The 23,972-nt window shown below is 46.2% G+C and overlaps 1 protein-coding gene across 3 annotated transcripts in view; it reads right to left on the bottom strand.

Moving 5' to 3' along the window:
* Positions 1 to 23,972, bottom strand: part of LOC147111908 (microtubule-associated tumor suppressor candidate 2-like) — a 901,351-nt gene that overhangs the window by 195,579 nt on the left and 681,800 nt on the right. For all 3 annotated transcript variants that reach the window (XM_085999292.1, XM_085999294.1, XM_085999293.1), the window contains one exon: positions 19,981 to 20,198. In XM_085999292.1, coding sequence (XP_085855418.1) covers positions 19,981 to 20,198 — 218 coding nt within the window. The remainder of the gene's footprint in view (positions 1 to 19,980; positions 20,199 to 23,972) is intronic.

Genomic DNA, 23,972 nt, shown 5'->3' with positions numbered 1-23,972 from the left:
TTGCCAAAAAGAATAGTAAGCCTGAGGATTGGGAGTATTTTTGAATTCGGCAAAGGAGGACCAAGTAATTGATAAAGAAAGGGAAAACAGAATGAGAGTAAACTAGTGAGAGACATAAAAACAGACTGTAAAAGCTTCTATAGGTATTTAAAAAAGAAAACATTAGCAAAAGTAAATGTGGGTCCCTTACAGGCGGAGACAGGAGATATTATAATGGGGAATAAGGATATGGCAGAGAAGTTAAACAAATACTTTGGGCATGATCTTACCAGCCCTGGGGAGGCAGGTATGGAGGCGGGACTGCCGGAAAAATGGCAGAATCTGGGGGCGGGTGCCCAACCCACCTCCGTGCCATCTTGTCAGGAGGCGGGTAGCTGACGCGCACTGGGTCCCGTCTCCTTGGAGGCGGGAAGGGGATTACAGCCACTTAACTGCCTGTTAACAGGTAGTTAACAGGCAGATAAGAGAATTATTCCCATTTTACCCACACAAGTGCGGGCTTCCCGAAGGCTGCGAACCCTGCCAGGGTCACTGAGGCGAGCAGTGGGTCTGCAGGGGTCGGAGGGGTGCAAAGGTGCGTAGTGAAGGTAAGTGATGGGTGCAAGTGTGGAGAGGTAAGTATGTGAGGTAAGTGGAAAGTGCGAGAAAATGTTTACTTACCTTTGTTTCTTCCTGCAGGCTTCAAATGTTGGGGATGCGGAGAGTTTCAATCAAGTCATCTCTTACTCTTCTAAGCTCCAGTGGATACAAGCCTAGCCTGTCCAACCTTTTTTCATAAGACAACCCGCCCATTCCAGGTATTAGTCTAGTAAACCTTCTCTGAACTGCTTCCAATGCATTTACATCCTTCCTTAAATAAGGAGACCAATACAGTACACAGTACTCCAGATGTGGTCTCACCAATGCCCTGTATAACTGAAGCATAACCTCCCTACTTTAGTATTCAATTCCCCTCGCAATAAATGATAACATTCTATTAGCTTTCCTAATTACTTGCTGAACCTTTTTTTTTTATTCGCTTATGGGATCTGGGTATCGCTGGCAAGGCCAGCATTTATTGCCCATCCCCAGTTGCCCTTGAGAAGGTGGTGGTGAGTCACCTTCTTGAACTGCTGCAGTCCGTGTGGTGAAGGTACTCCCACAGTGCTGTTAGGTAGGGAGTTCCAGGATTTTGACCCAGCGACGATGAAGGATTGGCGATATACTTCTAAGTCAGGACGGTGTGTAACTTGGAGGGGAACTTGGAGGTGGTGGTGTCCCCATGCGCCTGCTGCCCTTGTCCTTCCAGGTGGAAGAGGTTGCAGGTTTGGGAGTTGCTGCCAAAGAAGCCTTGGCGAGTTGCTGCAGTGCATCTTGTAGATGGTACACACTGCAGCCAAGGTGCGCCGGTGGTGAAGGGAGTGAATGTTTAAGGTGGTGGATGGGGTGCCAATCAAACGGGCTTCTTTGTCTTGGCTGGTGTCGAGCTTCTTGAGTATTGTTACAGCTGCACTCATCCAGGCAAGTGGAGAGTATTCCATCACACTCCTTACTTGTGCCTTGTAGATGGTGGAAAGGCTTTGGAGAGTCAAGAGGTGAGACACTCACCACAGAATACCTAGCCTCTGACCAGCTCTTGTTGCCACAGTATTTATGTGGCTGGTCCAGTTAAGTTTCTGGTCAATGATGACTTCCAGGATGTTGATGGTGGGGGATTCGGCGATGGTAATACCATTGAATGTTAAGGGGAGGAGGTGGTTAGAATCTCGCTTGTTGGAAATAGTCACTGCCTGGCATTTCTGTGGCGCGAATGTTACCTGCCACTTATCAGCCCAAGTCTGAATGTCATCCAGGTCTTATTGCATGTAGGCATGGACTGCTTCATTATCTGAGGAGTTGTGAATGGCGCTGAACACTGTGCAGTCATCAGCGAACATCCTCATTTCAGACCTTATGTTGGAGGGAGGGTCATTGATGAAGCAGCTGAAGATGGTTGGGCATAGGACACTGCCCTGAGAAACTTCCACAACACCAGGTTATAGTCCAACAGCTTTATTTGAAATCACAAGCTTTCGGAGCGCTGCTCCTTCTTCAGGTGAAGTGGAGAAATGCATAAAGACACAGCTTATATAGTCAGAGAATCATGTCAGATGTTTACAGGTAATCTTTCCAACTGCCATTTATCACACCTCGGCAGAGAGATAATCACAGCAATCAAAGGTGTGAATGGTGTCCAAACAGGTCAGTCAGGAAAACATTACATCAAAGAACAATGAGGTGGGGTCACAAGGGGTCAAATATTGCAGATGCTGGGGTCTGTATGAAAAACAAAAAAACAGACAAAAAACATTTTTTTTGCTGGAAATCACAGCAGGTCCGGCCGCATCTGTGTAGCGAGAACAAGACAATGTCGACTCGAGTCTGGATGACCCTGCGTCAGGTGGGGTTACATGTAGCGTGACACGAACCCAAGATCTCGGTTGAGGCCGTCCTCATGGGTGCGGAACTTGGCTATCAGTTTCTGCTCGACGATTTTGCGTTGTCGTGTGTCTCGAAGACCGCCTTGGAGAATGTTTACCCGAAGATCGGAGGCTGAATGTCCTTGACTGCTGAAGTGTTCCCCGACTGGGAGGGAACACTCCTGCCTGGTGATTGTTGCGCGGTGTCCGTTCATCCGTTGTCGCAGTGTCTGCATGGTCTCGCCGATGTACCATGCTCCGGGGCATCCTTTCCTGCAACGTATGAGGTAGACAACGTTGGCCGAGTCACATGAGTATGTACCATGTACCTGGTGGGTGGTGTCCTCATGTGTGATGATGGTATCTGTTTTGATGATCTGGCATGTCTTGCAGAGGTTGCTGTGGCAGGGTTGTGTGGTGTCGTGGTCGCTGTTCTCCTGAAAGCTGGGTAATTTGCTGCGAACGATGGTCTGTTTGAGGTTAGGCGGCTGTTTGAAAGCGAGTAGTGGAGGCGTGGGGATGGCCTTAGCGAGGTGTTCATCGTCATCGATGACATGTTGAAGGCTGCGAAGAACATGGTGTAGTTTCTCCGCTCCGGGGAAGTACTGGACGACGAAGGGTACTCTGTTGGTTGTGTCCCGTGTTTGTCTTCTGAGGAGGTCTATGCGATTTTTCGCTGTGGCCTGTCGGAACTGTCGATCGACGAGTCGAGCGTCATATCCCGTTCTTACAAGGGCGTCTTTCAGTGTCTGTAGGTGTCCATCGCGTTCCTCCTCGTTTGAGCAGATCCTGGTATTCGCAGGGCTTGTCCATAGGGGATGGCTTCTTTAACGTGGTTAGGGTGGAAGCTGGAGAAGTGAAGCATCGTGAGGTTGTCCGTGGGCTTGTGGTAGAGTGAAGTGCTGAGGTGTCTGTCTTTGATGGAGATTCGTGTGTCCAGGAATGAAACCGATTCTGAGGAGTAGTCCATGGTGAGTTTGATGGTGGGATGGAACTTGTTGATGTTATCGTGTAGTCTTTTCAGTGATTCTTCGCCGTGGGTCCATAGGAAGAAAATGTCGTCGATGTATCTGGTGTATAGCGTTGGTTGGAGATCCTGTGCAGCGAAGAAGTCTTGCTCGAATTTGTGCATGAAGATGTTTGCGTATTGGGGTGCGAATTTGGTCCCCATGGCTGTTCCGTGTGTTTGGGTAAAGAACTGGTTGTCGAAGGTGAAGACATTGTGGTCAAGGATGAAGCAGATGAGTTGTAGGATGGCGTCTGGAGATTGGCTGTTGTTGGTGTTGAGTACTGAGGCTGTCGCAGCGATGCCGTCATCGTGGGGGATACTGGTGTAGAGTGCCGAGACGTCCATCGTGGCGAGGAGTGTTCCTGGTTCAACTGGTCCGTGGGTGCTGAGTTTCTGTAAGAAGTCTGTAGTGTCGCGACAGAAGCTGGGGGTTCCCTGTACGATGGGTTTCAGGATGCCCTCGACATATCCAGAGTTGTCAAGGGCATCCTGAAACCCATCGTACAGGGAACCCCCAGCTTGGGTTCATGTCACGCTACATGTAACCCCACCTGACGCAGGGTCATCCAGACTCAAGTCGACATTGGCTTGTTCTCTCTACACAGATGCGGCCGGACCTGCTGTGATTTCCAGCAAAAAAAATGTTTTTTGTCTGTTTTTTTGTTTTTCATACAGACCCCAGCATCTGCAATATTTGACCCCTTGTGACCCCACCTCATTGTTCTTTGATGTAATGTTTTCTGACTGACCTGTTTGGACACCATGCACACCTTTGATTGCTGTGATTATCTCTCTGCCGAGGTGTGATAAATGGCAGTTGGAAAGATTACCTGTAAACATCTGACATGATTCTCTGACTATATAAGCTGTGTCTTTATGCATTTCTCCACTTCACCTGAAGAAGGAGCAGCGCTCCGAAAGCTTGTGATTTCAAATAAAGCTGTTGGACTATAACCTGGTGTTGTGTGACTTCTTACATTTGTCCACCCGTCCAACTCCGGCATCTCCACACTGAGGAACTCCTGCAGCGATATCCTGGGGCTGTGATGATTGACCTTCAATCACCACAACCATCTTCCTTTGTGCTAGGTATGACTCCAGCCAGTGGAATGTTTTCCCCCTGATTCCCATTGACTTCAGTTTTATTAGGGCTCCTTGATGCCACACTCGGTCAAGTGCTGTCTTGATGTCAAGGGCAGTCACTCTCACCTCACCTCTGGAATTCAGCTCCTTTGTCCATGTTTGGACCAAGGCTGTAATGAGGTTGGAAGCACAAAATGGGCATCAGTGAGCAGGTTATTGGTAAGTGCCGCTTGATAGCACTGTTGATGACACCTTCCATCACTTTGCTGATGATTGAGAATAGACTGATGCGGTGGTAATTGGCCGGGTTGGGTTTGTCCTGCTTTTTGTGGACAGGACATACCTGGGCAGTTTTCCACATTATTGGATAGATGCCAGTGTTGTAGCTGTACTGGAACAGCTTGGCTGCATACTAACCTTTTGCAATTCATGCACTAGGACACCTAGATCCCTCTGTATCTCAGAGCTCTGCAATCTCTCACCATTTAGATAATATGCTTTTTTATTCTTCCTGCCAAAATGGACAATTTTGCATTTTCCCACATTATGGCCTAGAAATTGAGTTGACGCCGCGCCAGGGCTTTAGCGCCGGAAATTTAGCGCCGGCGCTAATTCCCTTGCGCGCGCCAAAAATTCAGTAGCGCCGCGCCCAGACGGCTGCCGGCGCTACTGGCGGGCGTGAGCGCCTCCCAATGGGCGCTGAGTGCCGAATTGCGGTGCTAATCCGGCGCTGCGGCACCCGATGCGGTGCGGCAGGCTGGGGAAGTGCAGGCCTCCTCCTTCAGTTAAGGAGGAGCTGCCTGCACCCGCCCGCTGTCCGTTCAAATCTTGAAAAAATGAGCCCGGCACCTCGGACAAGTGCCGGGCTTGCAGGCCAGACGCATCTGTTCCGCGGGGGGGGGGTGGAGGAGTCCGGGGAGGGAGGTGCGGGCAGGCAGCCGACGGGAAAGCGGCCGGCCGCAGCGCGACCTTAATGCGCCGGCGCTAACTCGGGGAAGACTCGGTTGCCAGAGTCTTAGTTGCGGCTGCCACGGGCGAGGCGGCCGCAACTGAATTTCGGCGCTGGGGCCCGTCGTCATGGCAACCGGGACGCTGCGCACACCGATGACGTCATCGGTGCCGGCGCAGCGCTACCGGCTTAACGCCGACGGAAGGGCCCCACTCAATTTCCCAACTGGCCATAACTCCGGCGCTAGGCCCTCTAGCGCCTCAAATGCGGCGCTAAGGCTACTCAATTTCTAGGCCTATATTCCATTTGCCAGATCTTTGCCCACTCACTTAACCTATCTATATCCCTTTGTAGTCTCCTTATGTCCTCTTCACAATTTACTTTCCTACCTATCTTTGTATCATCAGCAAATTTAGCAACCATACCTTCAGTCCCTTCATCCAAGTCATTTATATAAATTGTAAAAAGTTGAGGCCCCAGCACTGATCCCTGTGACACACCACTCGTTACATCTTGCCTATCAGAAAATGACCCATTTATGCCTACTCTCTGTTTCCTGTTAGCTAGCCAATCTTCTATCCATGCCAATATGTTATGCCCTACACCATGAGCTTTTATTTTCTGCAATAACCTTTGATGTGGCAAATTAGCAAATGCCTTCTGGAAATCTAAGTACAGTACATCCACCGGTTCCCCTTTATCCACAGCACATGTTACTTCCTCAAAGAACTCCAATAAATTGGTTAAACATGATTTCCCTTTCACAAAACCATGTTGACTGCCTGATTACCGTGAACTTTTCTAAGTGCCCTGCTAGAACTTCTTTAATAATAGCTTCTAACATCTTCCCTATGACAGATGATAAGCTAACTGGCTTATAGTTTCCTGCTTTCTGTCTCCCTCCCTTTTTGAATAAAGGAGTTACATGCGCTATTTTTCAATCTAATGGAACCTTCTCCGAATCTAGGGAATTTTGGAAAATTAAAAACCAACGCATCAGCTATTTCACTAGCCACTTCTTTTAAGACCCTAGGATGAAGTCCATCAGGACCTGGGACTTGTCAGCCCGCAACTCCAACAATTTGCTCAGTACCACTTCCCTGGTGATTGTAATTTTCTTGAGTTCCTCCCTCCCTTCCATTTCCTGATTTACAGCTATTTCTGGGATGTTACTTGTATCCTCTATAGTGAAGACCAATGCAAAATACCTGTTCAATTCAACCGCCATCTCCTTATTTACGAAAGGGAAATCGTGTTTGACAAATCTCTTTTTTGAGATTGTAGCTAACAGAATAGATAAGGGGGAACCAGTGGACATGGTGTAATTAGATAAGGTGCCACACAAGAGGTTATTAAACAAAATTAGGGCTCATGGGATTGGGGGTAATATACTAGCATGGATTGAGGATTAATTAACGGGCAGAAAACAGAGAGTAGGAATAAACGGGTCATTTTTGGGTTGGCAGGCTGTAACTAGTGGGGTACCGCAAGGATCAGTGCCTGGGCCTCAGCTATTCACAATCTATATCAATGATTTGGATGAGGGGACTAAATGTAATATATCCAACTTTGCTGGGTGGGAATGTAAGTTGTGAGGAGGATACAAGGAGGCTTCAAGGGGACGTGACTGGGCAAGAACATGGCAAATGGAATATAATGTGGAGAAATGTGAAGTTATCCACTTTGGTAGGAAAAATAGAAAAGCAGAGTATTTATTAAATGGTGAGAGATTGGGAAATGTTGGTGTCCAGAGGGACCTGGGTGTCCTTGTACAAGAATCACTGAAAGTTAACATGCAGGTACAGCAAGCAATTAGGAAAGCAAATGGTGCATTGGCCTTTATTACAAGAGGTATTGTGTATAAGAGTAAAGGCGTCTTACTGCAATTATATAGGGCCCTGGTGAGACAACACCTGGAGTACTGTGTACAGTTTTGGTCTCCTTACCTAAGGAAAGATATACTTGCCATAGAGGGAGTGCAACGAAGATTCACCAGACTGGTTCCTGGGATGGGGGGATTGTCCATGAGGAGAGATTGAGTAGACTAGGCCTATATTCTCCAGAGCTTAGAAGAATGAGAGGTGATCTCATTGAAACATACAAAATTCTTACAGGACTTGACAGGGTAAATGCAGGGAGGATGTTTCCCCTGGCTGGGGAGTCTAGAACCAGGGATCACAGTCTCAGAATAAGGGGTCGGCCATTTTGGACTGAAATGAGAAGAAATTTATTCACTCAGAGGGCGGTGAATCTTTGGAATTCCCAGAGGGCTGTGGAGGCTCAGTCATTGAGTATATTCAAGACCGAGATTGATAGATTTTTGGATATTAAGGGAATCAAGGGATATGGGGATAGTGCAGGAAAGTGGAGATGAGATAGAAGATCAGCCATGATCTTACTGAATGGCGGAGCAGGCTCGAAGGGCCAAATGGCCTATTCCTGCTCCTATTTCTTATGTTCTTATGTTTTTAGAAACTCCTCATTTCCACCTGTCTCAGCTGATCCTTATAATTCTCAGTCAAAGTTACCCCAAGTGCTTTGCAAGTGCAAATGCAGGCGACTCACTGCAGTGTCACTGGTCTTCATTATCATATATTTAAATAAAAGCACTGGGAGCCCAGCAGGCGGATCACGGGAAAGGCCAAAAAGGAAGAGGGAATTTGAGGGGATCGATTTTGGAATGGAAACCAGTATAAACGGCTTCCACCTCATTTTTCTGCCACAAAAAGTTACTTGCCCCAAAACTAAGCTGCAAGTGAGGTAGAAATTCTCCCCCAGAGTGCGTACAATGACAAATTAAGAATGGCATGGAGAGAGCAAGCAAAGTGCATATTGTCTAAATCAGGATCTAGTATTGAGGGAAGGAATTCTGAGAGGGAACAACAAACTTTTGGAAATGCTAGTAGCAATAAAAAGAGATGAATGGAGATTTACCTTTGAATAAACAATATGGCCCTCTACAAAATGTTAGTGAATATCCCCACGATAAAACATTAGCTCTTTCTTCCACTGGTGCAAGAATTAATCTGTTCACTGCAATCACATTTTCTCATTAATTAGCTTGTGCTATAATTATAAAGCAATACATAAATAGATTGTCATTTGGTTAATTAAAACAAAACAAAACAAGTTGCTTGTAATTACATAGAAAAGGCAGTAGATGGCACATTAGCCACGCAAAAATTGATAAAGCTAATTAATGTATGCCACTGTTAAAATCTAAAACGGATTACTCACTACTTACAAGGATAATGTCATATTGTATTATGTTTTCATTGAGTGCCAGCCTTGGCTCAGTGGTTAGCACTCTCGAAGGTTGTGGGTTCAAGTCCCACTCCTGAGACTTGAGCACAAAATCTTGGCTTGACACTCCAGTGCAGTACTGAGGGAGTGCTGCACTGCCAGAAGTGCCATCCTTCCAATGAGACGTTAAACCGAGGCCTCATCTGCCCTCTCAGGTGGACGTAAAAGATCGCATGGCGCTATTTTGAAGAAGAGCAGGGGAGTTATCCCTGGTGTTCTGGCCAACATTTACCTTTTAACCAACACTACAAAAAAAACAGATTATCTGGTCATTATCACATTGCTGTTTGTGGGAGCTTGGCTTGAATATTAAGGGAATCAAGGGATATGGGCATATGGGGATAGTGCAGAAAAGTGGAGATGAGGTAGAAGATCAGCCATGATCTTGCTGAATGGCGGAGCTGGCTCGAAGGGCAAATTGGCTGCCACGCTTCCTATGTTACAACAGTGACTACACTTCAAAAAGCACTTAATTGGCTGTAAAGCGCTTTGGGATGTCCTGAGGTTGTGAAAGACTCTATAGAAATGCAAGTCATTTTTTATTGAAGACTAAGCCTCCTGATAACTTTCATTTTACATTAAGTTCATCATAGTACAAAATGTAGCTTGCAGTTGTAAATCCACCGAACTGTACAAAGTCTATTCTTAGATAATATTAAGGTAAAGAAAACTTTCTTTTGCTCATTTGAAAGGAGAAAATTCAGATTTGCGCAAAACTCTAGGGAAACATTTGCTCTCCTTTGCATCTGGGAATACTTAGTTCCTGGGATAGAGGTTGAGCATTATTACACCAGGTATCTATAACCTTTCATTGCCAAGGTCCTGCCAGGGGACAGGATCCCCTCTAAAATAATGGAGAATACCATGTTTATTTGGCAGAATAAGAACACACCTCAATAATAAGAAAATATGAAAAACAGACATATCCAGAATATTAATTTAGTTATTATGTCCCATTAAATGTATTTGAAAACTGAAATCAATGTGGTTTACTTCTCCCCAAGATGCTGATGCTGTAATTACTGATTCCTGAACTCTGAGTTAACTCTCATTTTAAATGGGCAGTTATTTTGATTCCTGACCAAATTATAGGACAATTTTCTCATGGAACAACCTGTGTAACAATCTTTAAATAATGCACAACTGGTGGATCTCCTGTGGCATTGCTTGCGGTGAGCTGGAGATACAGGGGTTGATTTTGGCATGAAGTGCAGATCAGGCAGACACTGACTATGTCCCTTTGTAATTTCCTGCTCCCATCTACACAACAATGTAGTGTCATCTGCAAAGTTGGATATACAACTCTTTATTACTTCAGCCAAGTTATTAATATATGTGGTGAAAAGTTGAGGCCCCAGTATAGATCCCTGGGGAACAGCACTTGTTACATCCCACAAATCAGAGAACATTCCCTTTATCCAAAATCTCTCTGCCTCCTACCTCTGTAGGATTCTCAAAATTCCCACATTTTCCCAAGTTATTAAATAAGGGACCCTGAAGGACAAGTTATTCAACAAGGGACCCTGAAGGACAAGTTATTCAACAAGGGACCCTGAAGGACAAGTTATTAAATAAGGGAACCCTGAAGGACAATGGCTTTTGGACTTTATGGCAAAGACCTGCAAAGTTAAAAGCAGGGCCCTGCGCAGCATGTCACGTTCAAAACTCAAACTTGACATGCCCGGGCCTGTGGGAGACAGCTTTGATTTGTTATTTCAAACCAGACAGCTGAAGGAGACAGAACACGCATTCTTCCCTTTAAAACAAATCAACTCAGGAAGAGGCTTAATCTTGCACAAACTTAAAACCCATCAAGACTATACATATATAATCGCCTACAGTGCAAACTAGCTACCAAGCCAGGAAGACACCGATTTACATTATGCATAAACAAACACCAAAACATTAAAAACCATTTAACAACGGGACAACCACCCAAAAACCAGTTAAGGTGAACGACTATAATCACCTTAACGAGCCCGCCAAAAATCAGACAAAGAACTAGCCCTGATTTGGTGCGCAGATAACAAACTCAAAAACAGTATAATTGTAGGCCCACCGGTAACCAAGGACAAGCAGGCAGAAGCATACCACTCGCAGAAGCAGACGGACACTCACAGCAGCCTTCAGGCCACAGGGGCATCCAACCGGAAGGCTCACGGAACATCACGGCGAGGAGGCACGGTGGGGCAGGCTCGACCAGAGATGGCTAGGCCGCAACCGCAGCCTTACACAGAGACCGACCACGAGCACCGCGGTAACAAAGGGCCGGGTAAATCATAACTTCAGATTATTACCACTGCACAGGTAATGATCTAGGCCACCGCGACCGAGCCGACACCGAAGACCACTAACCGAACCCCAACCGCAACAAAACTCGACGACCAGACCACCACCGGAAGAACAAAACCCGAAGTTTCCCACTCTACAAGCTAAAGTACCCAACAAAGACTTTACTCCCTATCTCTAACGGAGAAAAGAAGGTACTTACCCAGACAAATCCACAACCGCGCCCTTACCGCATCTGCGGACTCCACCCAACTGAAGAATCTTCGCAGATCCCAAGACTGGGACCACGTGGCGACGTGTCCCCATTCTTAATTAATTGTACTTTTGTATGCCTGTAATCACTCCAGTAATTTAAGTGTGTAAATCGTAGCAAGAGGGTTCGAGTACAAGAACAAGGATGTCTTGCTGCAGTTGTACAGGGCCTTGGTGAGACCGCACCTTGAGTATTGTGTGCGGTTTTGGTCACCTTACCTGAGGAAGGACGTTCTTGCCATGGAGGGAGTGCAGCGAAGATTCACCAGGCTGATACCTGGGATGGCAGGAATGACGTACGAGGAGAGATTGTGTCGATTGGGCTTATACTCACTGGAGTTTAGAAGATTGAGAGGGGATCTCATCGAAACCTATAAAATTCTGTCAGGTCTGGACAGACTAGATGCAGAAAGGATGTTTCTGATGGCCGGGGAGTCCAGAACCAGGGGTCATAGTCTAAGGATAAGGGGTAAGCCATTTAGGACTGAAATGAGGAGGAATTTCTTCACCCAGAGAGTGGTGAACCTGTGGAATTCTCTGCCACAGAGGGTGGTGGAGGCCAGTTCATTAAATATATTCAAGAAAGAGTTGGATATATTTCTTGAGGCTAAAGGGATCAAGGGATATGGGGAGAAGGCAGGGACAGGGTACTGAATTTGGATGATCAGCCATGATCTCATTGAATGGCGGAGCAGGCTTGAAGGGCCGAATGGCCTACTCCTGCTCCTATCTTCTATGTTTCTATGTTAAGTGTGTCTAAATAAAATAAATTTTTCTTGCACCAAACCAGTTGTCTACTCCAATTCTGTATCGCCGCCTGTACCTAAGTCCGGTGTTTAGAACCCAGGGGCGTGGGAGCGATTCGAACTGCTCAAAAACAGTCAGGGGCAAAGCTGACTGCACACACCACCCCCTACACTAGACTATCTCCAATTCTGTGCGCGTTCAGTCTCCTGTGCAGAACATTATCAAATTGAAGAAAGACTAAACAGGCTGGGGTTGTTTTCCTTGGAGCAAAGAAGGTTTAATGGAGCAGCGGATTTCAGTGGTAGAGAAACTTTGCAAACACAGACAACTACAAGGAGATTTACTTCTGGAAGCTTTTAAGGCTCAAAACTCTCAAGAGACTGTAGAAAAAAATGAGTGTCAGACATGCTGTCAGCTTTTCCTAAATGCAGTTAATTATCCCTTTAAATAATGCTGCAATGGCCACCTCCCAACCTGTCCGGCCCATGGTTTATGGGTGGCTTGAGGAAGTAGCGGTAGCAATGCTGATCGACAACGGTGTTGGGGGTCGTGACAATATCAGTTGACCCCCAATGGCATATATTTGAGAGGCCTCTGTCGATTTCCAATGCGGGGGCTTGCCGCTCAAATTGAGGTCCACCCGAAAATCGAAATGGACATACCACCAGCAGTAAGTAGGCATTAATTCCCAATTTTTGTCCCATTACCTTCCCGTTTTTAGGTGTAAATGGGAGGTAGCCAGACGAAAATAGGTGCCAAATTGTTTTATAATAAAAGTGGTCTTATTCCAAGTAATAAAGACTATGGGGGAAAAATTGAGTCGCGCCCCCTTTGGGGCGCTAACTTCGCCGGGGTGCCCTGAAAAAATTAGCACCCCAATGCCGAAATTCATCGGTAGCGCCCCAAGAGGGAAGCGGGGCTACTGGAAGTGCCCCGCCTCCCTCTTGGGGCGCCTCGAGGGAATATCGCGGTGTTAAGTGCGGCAGTGCCATGCGCTGCCGCACATCACGCCGCGGTACTGCAGGCCTTCCTCCCCTTCTTAAAGGGGAGGGGCCTAGCGCAGCGTGACCTGGGGCCCAGCTGGGCCACCAGGGATCGGAGTGCTGGAAAAAGAGCCTGGCACTCAAGAGAAGTGCCGGGCTCACAGAGCGCAGCCGGCACTCCGCGGGGCGGCTGCTCAGGAGGCCGGGGACGTCCACGGGGGCAGGTGTTGGCAGGCGGCCAGCAAAAAAATTGCCCGCCTGGTACCTCACCTTTAATTAGCATTGCCCCGGCCGCAGGTAGGCCCCCCTGACCCCGCCGGGCGCTAGTTGCTTTGCACCCCATTAGCGCCCTCTTAAGGCGCTAATGGGAGGTGCAGGGCAACCAAATTTTCCCCCCTATTAATATTAAGAGGAATGCTACTCTCAGTAACACATAGTGGAGATAATTTTCAACTTTCCCACCTGATCACCCATTTGTTGTAGAAACTGCCCAATGTTCATCCCAGTGAAATCAATGTGAATTAATATTGGGCAGGTTCTACAACAGGCGGTCAATTCTCTCTGTCACATTACTGCCTAGGCACCAAAGTTGAAAATTACTCCCAATGCATTTTATATGATCTCTCGCGTTAGTCGTGGAGAAAGAAAAATTGTTTTTTTCCCATCGGTAACTTTCCTTCTTTCCCACTGTATAATGTTTTTTTAAATTCTACTGTTTTTCTCTTTCTATTTGTGGCTCCCACACCTCTTTCTTATTGGGGAGTCTATCTCTCTACATGTGCAGCTGCCATGAAAAATGCCACTCAGAAAAAGCAGAGAAGTTGTGCATGAGCAGATTAATGACAAAGATTGTGCTTGGAGCTTGACCCATTTTTCATTTTTTCTTCATGTAAAGGACTTGGACATGATTAATGTTAAGGTGTTCAATTTAAAAGGGAGTTCACCAATGTTAGCAACTTTCCTCCAGCATGGAGCCTGCCTCTGGAACAGAGAAAGGATTGAGGGGCCGGAATTTGCTAAAGCAAAATGTTCTTGCCTCCTTCAGCTCAAAGTTTTTTTGCCCTGTAAGTTGCTGAAGGTGCGAGCTAATAACGGCACGTCGAGGGCAACAGGGCAACTGGGACCTTGGTGAATGATGGGACCAACAGTGTATCTCCTTAACCAATGAGATTTAAGGATTGAGGAACAAACAGCGGAAGGACTGAGAAGGAGGGTGAATTAGAGTGGGAGAATTTAATATCAAATCAGGTTCAGAAAGAGAAATAAAGAGGGAAAGAAAGATTGGATTAAGAGAGAGAAAGAAAGAGTCAAAGGAAAAGTTTAGAAAAAAAAATTAAATTTAAATTTGACATTTTTAAAATCTCCAACAACAATTCAATATCTAAAGGAATCAGCCTCCATAATTTTAATAGTTCGCTTTCAGGGCAAGAGTGGTTGATTAGCAGTCATTAACAATTATCATATCATCAAAGGGTACTTATGCCATTAATTACTTTACTTAACTTTCTGTGGCAAGTTTATTGGGCAATAATGTGCAAATCCAGCAACTTCATGAAACTCACAAGGAGGTTAAGGGCGAGATGCCGTTTTTGCGAAGCTAATGGCACAAATTTTCCAGCAACTTGTGGCGATTCGCAATTCACGGGGTATCACTTCCTCGCCACAAGTTGCAGGCCAATTTGCACTTTAATAACGGCTTGCATCCTTCAGACGCTGTTATTTTTTCAGCAAATTCCAGCCTGGTATGTTATTGAGCCAGACATTGAAAGTGTTACCCATGGAGATCAGAAACAATAAAGGAATTAGTTAATATATCCCAGGTGCTCCCAGCAAACATTCACACCATAGAGGGTTGGATTACACCTTTCTGTTGAGCTTAGCATAAAGCCTGGTTCAAATGCTGGGCCTGTGTAGCCGGCTTGATGAGCAAATTTTCTGACAAGCATGCTGGGATTCTAATTCATGACCACTTCAGCCTATTAATATATTATACCAATTTGTTAATTCAATCAAACAAGTCATTGAAACGCTGAAGTGATCTGTCCCGATCAAGATGCGAAGAGTCTAATTAAAAAACATTCTGAAGCAAATGTAAGATAGAGACAGGATCACCCATGGCCATCAATCCTCATCAGATTAAACACAAGTGAATTCAGAGATATGGTGACACAAATAGAATATCATCTAGTGAAATTGTATAGTGTGGCTATTACTGAAAATTGCAGCTGATAACATACAGACATGCAGCTACAAAGATAAACTAAAGAAGTGAAGAGAAATGATGGCATGTGGAATCAACTGCCAAGATTTATTAAAGAAATACTGCAGGAAAAGACCCTATAGCTGTAGCACGCCTACAGTGTTCTTGTTTCTTGGAAATGAATATGATTTGGTTGGGATTACGGAAACGCGGCTCAAGGATGGCCAAGACTGAGAACTCAACATTCAGGGGTATTCGATATTCAGGAAAGATAGGCAAAAAGGAAAGGGAGGTGGGGTAGCATTACTGGTTAAAGAAGGGATTAACACAATTGTAATGAAGGATATTAGCTCTGATGATGTGGAATCTGTATGGGTAGAACTGAGGACTACTAAGGGGAAAAAAACGTTAGTGGGAATGGTATATAGACCTCCAAACAGTAAGGCGGAGGTTGGGGATGGCATTAAAAGGGAAATTAAAGAAGCGTGCAATAAGGGCACAGCAGTCATCATGGGTGACTTTAATCTACATATAGATTGGGCCAACCAAATTAGTAACAATACTGTGGAGAATGAAGTAGTTGACTCAGAGACTAGGGTCCTCAATTTAAATAAAGGAAACTACGATGGTCTGAGGAGCGAGTTGGGTAGGATTGATTGGGGAATGGCACTCAAAGGGTTGACGGTGGATAGGCAATGGCAAACATTCAAAGACCGAATGGATGAACTACAGAATTTGTTCATCCCAGTTTGGCATAAAAATAAAACAAAAAAGGTGACTCAACCGTGGCTAACAAGGGAAATTAGGGATAGTGTTGTCTGTGTATAATAAGACACAGACTGCAGGAGAAACGGTACAACAGGTGTTTACTGAATGAGGGTTACTCTAGAACTAACTGTACAGATCACTACTCAGGGTTTATATACAGGTGTGGTCACTGCCGGTACTACAGTATACAGGAGCTGTACAGTATACAGGAGCTGTAAAAAGTAGTTCTCTCCCTTAAAGGTACATACATTACAGATAGCATAAGATCCAAGGAGAGGACATGTAAATTGGCCAGAAAAAGCAATAATCCTGAGGATTGGGAGCAGTTTAGGATTCAACAAAGGAGGACAAAGGGATTAATTAAGAAAGGGAAAATAGAATATGAGAGTAAGCTGGCAGGGAACATAAAAACTGACTGTAAAAGCTTTTACAGATATGTGAAGAGAAAAAGATTGGTGAAGTCAAGCGTAGGTCCCTTGCAGTCAGAATCAGGGGAATTTATAATGGGGAACAAAGAAATGGCAGACCAACTAAATACATATTTTGGTTCTGTCTTCACAAAGGAGGACACAAGTAACCTCCTAGAGATGCCGGGGTACATAGGGTCTGATGAAAGGGTGGAACTGAAAGAAATCAGTATTTGTAGGGAAATGGTGTTAGGAAAATTGATGGGACTGAAGGCCGATAAATCCCCAGGGCCTGATAATCTACATCCCAGGGTACTTAAGGAAGTGGCCCTAGAAATAGTAGATGCATTGCTGGTCATCTTCCAGAACTCGATAGACTCTGGAACAGTACCCATGGATTGGAGGGTAGCTAATGTTACCCCACTATTCAAAAAAGGCGGTAGAGAAAAAGCGGGGAATTATAGACCGGTAAGCCTGACATCGGTAGTGGGGAAAATGCTAGAGTCCATTATAAAAGATGTAATAGCAGAGCACTTGGAAAGCAGTGACAGGATCGGACAAAGTCAACATGAATTTACAAAAGGTAAATCATGCTTGACTAATCTACTGGAATTTTTTGAGGATGTAACTGGTAAAATAGATAAGGGAGAACCAGTGGATGTGGTATATTTGGACTTTCAGAAGGCTTTCGATAAGGTCCCGCGTAAGAGATTAGCGTGCAAAATTAAGGCACATGGGATTGGGGGCAAGGTATTGACTTGGATAGAGAACTGGTTGGCGGACAGAAAGCAAAGAGTTGGAATAAACGGGTCGTTTTCCGAGTGGCAGGCAGTGACTAGTGGGGTACTGCAAGGATCGGTCCTAGGACCCCAGCTGTTCACAATATATATTAATGATCTGGACGAGGGAATTGGATGTAATATCTCCAAATTTGCAGACGACACAAAGCTGGCTGGGAGGGTATGCTGTGAGGAGGATGTCGTGAAACTCCAGTACGATTTGGACAGGTTGGGTGATTGGGCAGAAACATGGCAAATGCACTATAATGTGGATAAATGTGAGGTTATCCACTTTGGTGGCAAAAACAGGAAGGCAGATTATTATTTGAATGGCAATAGATTGGGAGAAGGGGAAGTGCAAAGAGATCTGGGTGTTCTTGTGCACCAGTCGCTGAAGGTAAGCATGCAGGTGCAGCAGGTGGTTAAGAAGGCAAATGGTATGTTGGCCTTCGTAGCAAGAGGGTTCGAGTACAGGAACAAGGATGTCTTGCTACAGTTGTACAGGGCCTTGGTGAGACCGCACCTTGAGTATTGTGTGCAGTTTTGGTCGCCTTACCTGAGGAAGGACGTTCTTGCCATGGAAGGAGTGCAGCGAAGATTCACCAGGCTGATACCTGGGATGGCAGGAATGATGTATGAGGAGAGATTGTGTCGATTGGGCTTATACTCACTGGAGTTTAGAAGATTGAGAGGGGATCTCATCGAAACCTATAAAATTCTGTCAGGCCTGGACAGACTAGATGCAGGAAGGATGTTTCTGATGGCCGGGGAGTCCAGAACCAGGGGTCATAGTTTAAGGATAAGGGGTAAGCCATTTAGGACTGAAATGAGGAGGAATTTCTTCACCCAGAGAGTGGTGAACCTGTGGAATTCTCTGCCACAGAGGGCGGTGGAGGCCAGTTCATTAAATATATTCAAGAAAGAGTTGGATATATTTCTTAAGACAAAAGGGATCAAGGGATATGGGGAGAAGGCAGGGACAGGGTACTGAATTTGGATGATCAGCCATGATCTCATTGAATGGCGGAGCAGGCTCGAAGGGCCGAATGGCCTACTCCTGCTCCTATCTTCTATGTTTCTATGTTTTTAACCTACAGTGTTTCAGTTTTTAACTGTTGCGCCTCATTTAAATAAATTGACAGCCTGAACCTTTAAGACATTCAACAAAGCACATCTACTAAAACCATCTTAACATAAAAACCTGTTCAGAAGTGGAATTATTTGGGAATCCCCAAGAAGTGGATATCCTCTGTAACTCCTATTATTTTTAAACTTACAATCCATAAGATGTTAGTTAAAACATAAGTAGAGCAGGACTGGAAGAAACAGAACTAGCAAAGTGCTCTTTGGTTAAAAATGACAGAATGTATTTTTTAATAAAGTATGTAAGTAAGTATGCATTTTGAGGACAGCCTCGTCTACCAGAAATGAATATCAGAAATGTAGGCATAGGCTCTGCATGATGTTCCCGCCATTTGCTCAGACAATTGTACGCGAGATACGCCGGTGAACGAGGTTCCCTAGTGTAGCACAAAGTTCAAAAACTTCAACGACTCAATTAAATAATTCTTTTGGCCTAGAAATTAGTTGGCACCACACCCATTTTACAGGTGATGGGCGCCTAAGCATCCAATATGATGGGCAGTGCATGTGCGCAAATTCTGCAGCAGAAGTGCACCACACGCCATATTGGTAAAGGCTTCTGTACAGGCCTCCAGGGCACATACCTGAAACACGCATTAGGCCCTTTGTATATGCAAATAAGGGACATAATGCCTGTTTGAGACCCCTGTTCCAAAATTCAGAAGCGACTGAATACTGATGTATGCTGAGATCAGTACTTTCATTCACTTGGCAGCCTAACCACTGGTCCTTAAAGAGATCGCCAGAGGCTGCTGCCTGAAAGGTATGTTTTTATTTGTTTATTTACCTTATTGTGGAGCCGGGAGGAGCAGGAGTGTGGGCCACTGCCGGCTGCCACTCACCCCGCCTCCTGATTGCCTCTCACCTCTCCCCCAGACTCTCATTACCATTTAGGAAGGTGTCCAAGTCGACTGATCTTCCTTTTTTCCCAGGACCTTCAAGCTGCCTCTGGGGCTGTGACTGGCGCCCGCAGATTGCTGGTAGTAAACAAATCAGGCTGGCAGCCCCATCAATTTCGCATGGTCCTGCCTCCGACCTCATTAGGTGTGTTCCATGTGCTGCACTGGGGTCGCGCCCCAATTTGGGTGCAATCCAATTTCTAGTTTTTCTTAATTTTGTTTTGGATTTTGGCAATCCAGTGCCAAAACAAAATAACACAATTCAAATCATAGAAAATTGAAAGCAGATTTATAAGAGTACATTGAGTCCGGATTCACAGCCAGTTTGCAAACATGTCTTTTCACCTTGGAACTAGTATAAGTGTAAACAATTTTTAGCACTGGCAAGTTTATTGCAAATCAACTGCAAATTTACAACAAATCTAGTATTAATGGCATTAACCTCTTTCAACTTTGTAGAATGGATTGAATTCAACGGAAGGTAATAACCGTTGTTTCTAACTAATGGCTTATCGATTATAATTAAAATGGATTCTGCCAGTATGTCTTTGAGTCCAAATTGGCACAAGATTTTGGCATAGTCTCACATACAATATTAAATTAGTGACCTTATGTATAGAAAAAATAAAAATGGCTATAAGAGCCAGGGTTCTTTAAATGAAAGAAATTAATGATGCTTGGCAATTTTCTACAGAAGACAAATGGAGTTTTTGGATAAATGATGTACTCACTTTATGATGGAAATGCTGTGTCGTCACAGCAAGAACCTCAATGCCAAGGCTTGCTCTTTTCAATTGTTCGTGGAGAGATTGTAGCTGTCTGGCCTGCTCCTTACATTTGTCCTTGAGTCTCTGGACAGTTTGGCGCTCAGTCTCTCGAGACTGGAGGTCAGGCTTTGCTGAAAATCCATTTCTCGTAACACCTGCAGCACTCCTTAGCTTGCTTAGACCTTGGGGAGAGGTAAAGCAAACATTAGAGATTCTAGACAAAGGTTTTCATCAAATTTAAAAATCAAACCTGTAACTAATGCTTTTAAGCATAATCACCTTTCTTTATTCTGCATCATCCAATATTGTATAGACAAGGCTTCATTAATAATTACATCTAATTAGGTAAGATTAAATGTCAGTGGTCATTAAAACTGAAGTCATTTTAACAGCGGATGTAATTGATACATTGGTCACAGTCTGTTAAGACTATACAACACACAAGTCTCCAGCTGAGCAAGATATGGCAAATAAACTGGCTGAGGTGAAAATGTGATTTAAATGCAGTACGCACAAGATTAGTTATTCACAGAAGATTGAGCTCATGAATAGGCATACTCATCATCAAAGTAAATAGTACAAAGTGGAAAAAAGAGTCAATGGGCTCGATTTTCATTGAGCCGCGGAGTCGGGCTTGGAGGCGTGCGGGGGGGTTAAAATCGCAAAAACTGGCGGGCGGGAACCCCCCCTCCCACCTGGTTCCCGACTCCGAGCAATTTTAACTCAGGCATGTCTGATGGTCTCGACTCCGTCCCGCATCCATCAGGCGGGACTGGTCTTTAAGGTCCTTAATAACCACTAAATGGCCTCTGTAATCCTATTTTAACAGGCCCTTGGAAATGTAACCCTTTTCCCACGTAAAACACGCCTGGTGGGAAACACGAATGTGAAACCTGGCGGGAGCACTATTGGATTGCTGACTATCAACTGCAGGTCAACCATTAAAGAGGAGATTTGATCACCCATCATTTGCAGATGGCAGGACTTAGTGGTCTCAGGTCTGGGGCAACTTTTAGAAGGCTTAACCACACCTGTGGAAGGTTGGAGCCTCACACCCATCTCCAGTGTGGCCTCCTGGGAAACCCCTCTCGCCACCTTCACTCGGCGCTTCCTCAATGGAGGCATATACCAGAAGCATGCGAGCCATTTATTTCCTTCCCATTTGGGCATTAGAGGAGCTCGAGCACCAGCAGCGGCACCAGCAGAACCAGGAACAACAGCAGCACCAGCAACAGCAGCAGCAGCAGGAGCACCAAGCTGCTGCTCACCCACCTGAGGCTGCACAGGCCAGAAGGGGCCAGCGCCTGGAAACCCGTCGGCGCAGGAGATACCCCCCAAACAGGGTCTACAGACGCAGGGTCACCTATCTCAACATGTCTGAGCAGCAGTGCCAAAGGCGGCTCTGACTTTCGCGAGAGGTAGTGACTGGCATCTGCGCAATGTTACAGCAAGACCTGCTGCCCAGAGGACCAGGTGGACAAGCATTACCAGTGGCCGTCAAAGTCACCACCGCACTCAACTTTTTTGCCTCAGGCTCATTCCAGGGATCAGCAGCAGACATCAGCGGCATCTCCCAGGCAGCCGCTTACACTTGCATCACGTAGGTAACCGATGCCCTTTGCCCTCGCGCACAATCACATCCATTTCACCAAGGATCGAGCAAGTGTCACTGCGTGAGCGGTTGGATTAGCTCATCTGGCACGCTTTCCAAGGGTGCAGGGCGTCGTTGACTGCAGACATGTGGTCCTTATGGCACCCCATCGCAATCCAGGTATTTTTGTCAACCGCAAGAGCTTCCACTCCCTTAACGTTCAGCTGGTGTGTGACCACAAGAAGGAAATTTTGCATGTTTGTGCCATGTACCCTGGCAGTTGCCATGACTCCTTCATACTGCGCCAGTCTAGTGTGCCTCCGCTATTCAGTCTGCTATTAAGACCAACTTAATAGATGGCTAGTTGGAGACAAGGGCTATCCCCTGAGGACGTGGCTGATGATGTCATTGAGGAGCCCATCCAATGAAGCTGAGGAGAGCTACAACTCCAACCACATGTCCACTAGAGCCATAATCGAGCAAACCATTGGTTTGCTGAAGATGCGCTTCAGATGCCTGGATAAATCAGCAGCCAGGGTCTCCAGAATCATCGTGGTTTGCTGTGCACTTCACAACATGGCACAGCGTCGTGGCTTGCAGATTCCTGAGGACCAAGTGGCTCCTCACATATCCTTCTCAGATGAGGGGGAGGAAGAGGAGGGCGAAAACGAACATCCTGCAGAGGCCCATCAACCAGCGGCAGCATTGCGCGAGAACATTGCTGCCCGGGATGCAAGGAACGCACTCATCCTGGCCAGATTTGCTTAGCCTAGTCAATCAAACACTTTTGCCTCGCAGCTTCTTGCCAGAGCATTGACAATGACCAAGAACCAGAGGATTCCTAGTACTCCGACCACCATACTGACAGTTGCAAGTATTTCTAAGGCCTCAATGTGGAAGTCGCAATAGTGAAATGACAGATGCCACAACTGCAACATTTGCCATCAGAACTTTTATGTACAATTACGACGTGATGGCATTTTTACAGTAAACACAAATTTCCACCCAAGTGACTACCCTTGTGACTACTTGTGCTTTATCTTCCTCTTACGCATGCTCCTACGTAGTGCTTCCCCTGTGGTTTCAGCAGGTGTGGAGGTCCCTTGCTCACTTTCCTGCTGCTCCTGTCTCAACACCTTTGGCGGGCGTCCTCTGGGGTTGCGAGCCTGTGAGGGCTCGTCAACAGTCTGCTGCTCCTGCGGCTGTGCAGGGGTTGAGACGTCTATCTCACTTTGGTGTGGACTCTGGTGGGGCTCTGACCGAGGGCTCTGCAGTGGCATGGAAGTGTGAGCGCTTGGAGAGGAGCCCCCACTTCCTTGAGGTATGCCACCAACCTCCCTCTCATGGGTCAGGTCACCCTCAGCGCCTGCAAGTGGCTGGCGAGCACCTTGCTGCACATCAGGGGGGCCATGGGGACCCGTACCCGCAATGGCAGTCCTACTCAGAAGGACTTCCATGAAGGTCTGGTTTCTCTGTTCAATAGATGCCCATCGCTCCTCAAGAGATGTCATTCTATTAAGAACAATGACCATGTTTTCCATACCCTGGCGACTAAGCTCCTCCATGGCTGTAGCCCTCCTCTCCTCAACGTAGCCATCCTCTCCTGTACGGTAGCCAGCCTTACCATGGAGGTAGCAATCGTTTCCACGGAGGTAGCCATCCTTTCCGTGGTGATGCGTACATGCGCCAATGACTCCACAAAGGCTCTGCTCATTTCGCTATGGACTCCTCCATTCTCTCCACACTCGCAGCGACCCAAGAGTCAAAACCTGCCAGAGACTCCTGCATCTGTGCCTGGAGTTCCATCACCTCTGATCTTTTGGATGGACCCAGAGGCAGAGGGTCGACATGCTGCTGAGCTGAGCTGGCAGAGTCCTGCGCCCTCCGACTAGGACTCTCCACTGCTGTCCCTGTCTCCACAATCTGCTGATGCTCACTTGTGAGCTGTGATACACCAGGTGACAACACTACTCTATGTCCCGAAGGTCCCACCGAGGTGTGAGTGTCTGCACTGGTGCTGGGTGCGCTGAATTCTGGTGACGCTGCGCCCTCAGAGGTTGCAGCTTCCTCTGAGGAGTCTGGCTGCTCAGCCTCTTCTTCCTGGCTAGGGGGGACGGATGCTTGTGATGGTCCTGTGGGGGAGTAAAGGAAAGAGTCAGAGATGTGATGCAAAGGCTACATGCACATAGCTTTTTGCAGATGCTCATAAGTCCATCTGTTACAGCTTCACAATCATTATCAGCGGCTCATGCAATGTCAAAGAGAGAGATGGGAAACTTTTCTGTCACCAGCTTGCTGTGCTGCACCCATCTGTCCATCCCCCATGCACGAATCATCCTCAATGGCCATGATTTCCAGGACGGCC

Source organism: Somniosus microcephalus, chromosome 10 (genome assembly GCF_052327205.1).
Source record: "Somniosus microcephalus isolate GS21.2 chromosome 10, FLI_Smic_1.0, whole genome shotgun sequence".
Taxonomy (NCBI): domain Eukaryota; kingdom Metazoa; phylum Chordata; class Chondrichthyes; order Squaliformes; family Somniosidae; genus Somniosus; species Somniosus microcephalus.
This window is presented reverse-complemented; position numbering and strand designations above follow the sequence as displayed.